Source organism: Cervus canadensis, chromosome 25, assembly GCF_019320065.1.
Source record: "Cervus canadensis isolate Bull #8, Minnesota chromosome 25, ASM1932006v1, whole genome shotgun sequence".
Classification (NCBI taxonomy): Eukaryota; Metazoa; Chordata; class Mammalia; order Artiodactyla; family Cervidae; genus Cervus; species Cervus canadensis.
In genome coordinates, this window is record NC_057410.1 from 24,322,521 (window position 1) to 24,325,562 (window position 3,042).

Sequence of the window (3,042 nt, forward strand, 5' to 3'; positions counted from 1 at the left end):
CACTGGGCAGGCAAAAATAACAGATGTTCTCTACAACATAAGTATATAAACAATGCCTTGGAAAATTACATGACTCATTTCTTATCCTCTGAAGAAGTCTGACCATTAATCCTCCTTTGAATAGAGCTTGCTGTCTTATTAAGCACGTATTAAGATGCTGACACATACACATCTTTTAATATCTGGCATGATGGTCAATCCCTTGTTTCTAAGAACACTACTTTCAGGCTTCATTCAGACCACTATTTTATCAGTGAATGGAAGTGACCAGCATTCTGTAATGCATGTAGTAAAGGATTTAAGAACACTTCTAATAAAGATATTTCTAAGAATACTAATATTCTTATTATCGGCCACCTGATGTGAAGAACTGACTTTGAAAAGACCCTGATGCTGGGAAGGATTGAAGGCAGGAGGAGAAGGGGACGAGAGAGGATGAGATGGTTGGATGGCATCACCAACTCAGTGGACATTAGTTTGAGCAAGCTCTGGGAGTTGGTGATGGACAGGGAAGCCTGGCATGCTGCAGTCCATGGGGTTGCAAAGAGACACAACTGAGTAACTGAACTGAAGTATACTGAAAAAACACCCTTAATTTCCAATTATATATCTTGTTAAAGAATAGTTTAGCTTCTCCATGGTCCTGTTTCTCTGGTTCTCTATATGAAAAAGCTACCATATCTTCTTAACATTCTTCTCACAGCTGCCTTCACCTCCTTGTTCTGCAGGCTATAAATGAGAGGATTCAGCATGGGAGTGATCACGCTGTATTGCAAGGAGACGATCATCTCCAGGGCAGAACCTGAGGTTGGCAACAGATAGCTGAGGAAACCTGAGCCATAAGACAAAATCACAGTAGTGAGGTGGGAGGAGCAGGTAGAGAAGGCTTTACTTCTGCCTGAGGTGGAGCTGATGCTCAAGATGGTGGAGACAATACAGGTATAAGAGAAGAAGATGAAGACGAAGGTTCCAAAGAAATGTAAGAATGAAGAACAGAGCAGGAGCGTGAAATTGGTGGAGGTATCAGAGCAAGACAGAGGGAAGAGGGAGGACAGCTCACAGCTGAAGTGGGGAATAGTTTGGTCCTCACAATAGTCTAAATCGACAGCCAGGAGGATGTTGATGAGAGCATCCACAAAGGCCAGGCCCCAGGAGCCCCACACCAGCCCAACACAGAGCTGGCTGTTCATCACCTGGCCGTAAAGCAGAGGGGAGCTGATGGCTACGTAGCGGTCATAGGCCATCACAGCCAGCAGACAGGCCTCAGTGCCCCCGGTGGTAAACACAAGGAAGGCCTGAGCCAGGCAGCTCTCTACGAAGATGGTTTTACTTTCAGAAAGTAGATTTTCCAGCATCTTGGGGACTGTGACGGATGAATGGCAGAGATCCAGAAAGGAGAGCTGTCCCAAAAAGAAGTACATGGGTGTGTGGAGGTGGGGATCAACTCTGATAACCAGCAGCATCACCAGGTTCCCCATCAAGGTCAGGAGGTAAATCACCAGAAACAATGTGAAGAGGAGAATCTGGGTCTGAGGGTCAGCAGAAAAACCGAGGAGGATAAACTCACTGAATATGCTGTGGTTTCCCATAGCGATAAGATTTACCCTAAGAATCCAAGAAAGAAAGACATTAAAACTCCCTTTGTGCCTCCCAGTTACCACACTGCCTTAGCCCTCTTGTTCATTTACATCATTTCACAATTGTACTGGAAACCATGATCACATATTCCTAAGCTAACTTGCCAATCATCATGATAACTTTGATACTGCTGGATGGCAATCCACCATCCCTCGATCAAATCCCTAGGTAAATGTGTGGACCCTTGTCTTACATCTCTTGAAGTTTCTTTAAGATGGGTATTAATATAAAGAACATTTTGTATAGTCAATGGGAATAGAGAGGGAATTTTTGATGCAGCAGAGCAAGACATAAACAGCAAAATGGTAGTCATTTAAAAAGGGAAAAGGAATGAGATCCAGGCAGGACAGGTAGAGTTTTCTCCATAATTAGGAAGACAGGCACTTTATCATTTGTAAACAGGAGGGAAGGTAGAGTGAGTGGGCACCGAGGGAGCTAGCTTGGAGGATTTTATGGATGAAATGAGAGACTTTCTGACTGTTGCAAAGTTTTGTAGAATTATGAGATGAGATCATGAATAGAATTTGCCTGTCTATCTATGCATGTGTGTTGTGTGTTTTTAGTGAGGTGGTAGTGAAAGATTTAGATGAACCAAGAACACAAAACTCAGGTACACCAAATACCCGAGACTAATTTATGAAGGAAATACAGTGGGGTTAACTGGTGATGTATTTTCCCATTTGAGATGCTGGGACCAATCTGAACAAGCATGTGGTTGTCTCAGTAATATTTAGCTGCTTAAGCACCATGTGTGGAGCAGATACATATTTGGTTTTAAATGGAGTTTTGTTTTGTTTGTACAGCCATATGTATGATAAAGACAAAAAGATGTAAGGAAGAAGCATGCTAGCAAGTGAATGAATCACAGAAGCAAGGCTGTGTAGGGGATTAAAAGGGGGGCCAAGCCAAGGAGTATGGCTAGGGCAAAAGCTGTAAAGTCATTGGCTTGGGATCGAAAAACTGCTTACGTTGGAACACTAGAGTAAACAAATTGTAAGATTTGGAGACAATTATTAGAGGGATGCTTGAAATTCAGATTTTGTAGGTATAAGTACTTCTGATGAAAAGTGATGGGTGTTATTGTGAGAGTCGGTAGCTAAGATGAGGTAAAAGGTTCAGTCTCTGGCACAGTAGAGGACAAAGTCTAGGGTGCTGAGCTAGCGGGTAAGGACTGTTTTCCTGCTTTATTATTTTTTGTTTTATTTTTTTAATTCTACTCCATTTTCTTTAATGATTACTTTTATATTTAAATCAAATTTACTGGAAAAAACATTTCCGTTTAAGGTAACCAGATGAATTATAAACCCAGTTGACTGTTGGAAGAAATGGCTATATATTTGAAAAGAGAAGCTGTTTCCTGCAACAGAGTAATACCTGGTTGGATAGTCTATGCCCAGCTTAAAC

At 41.9% G+C, this 3,042-nt stretch overlaps 1 protein-coding gene across 1 annotated transcript; it reads right to left on the reverse strand.

The window, feature by feature from the left end:
* Positions 1-659: 659 nt before the first annotated feature.
* LOC122427156 (olfactory receptor 8S1-like) lies at positions 660-1,589 on the reverse strand. The gene has a single exon (XM_043446460.1). It carries the CDS (start codon positions 1,587-1,589, stop codon positions 660-662), a length of 930 nt encoding a protein of 309 aa, XP_043302395.1.
* Positions 1,590-3,042: the final 1,453 nt, after the last annotated feature.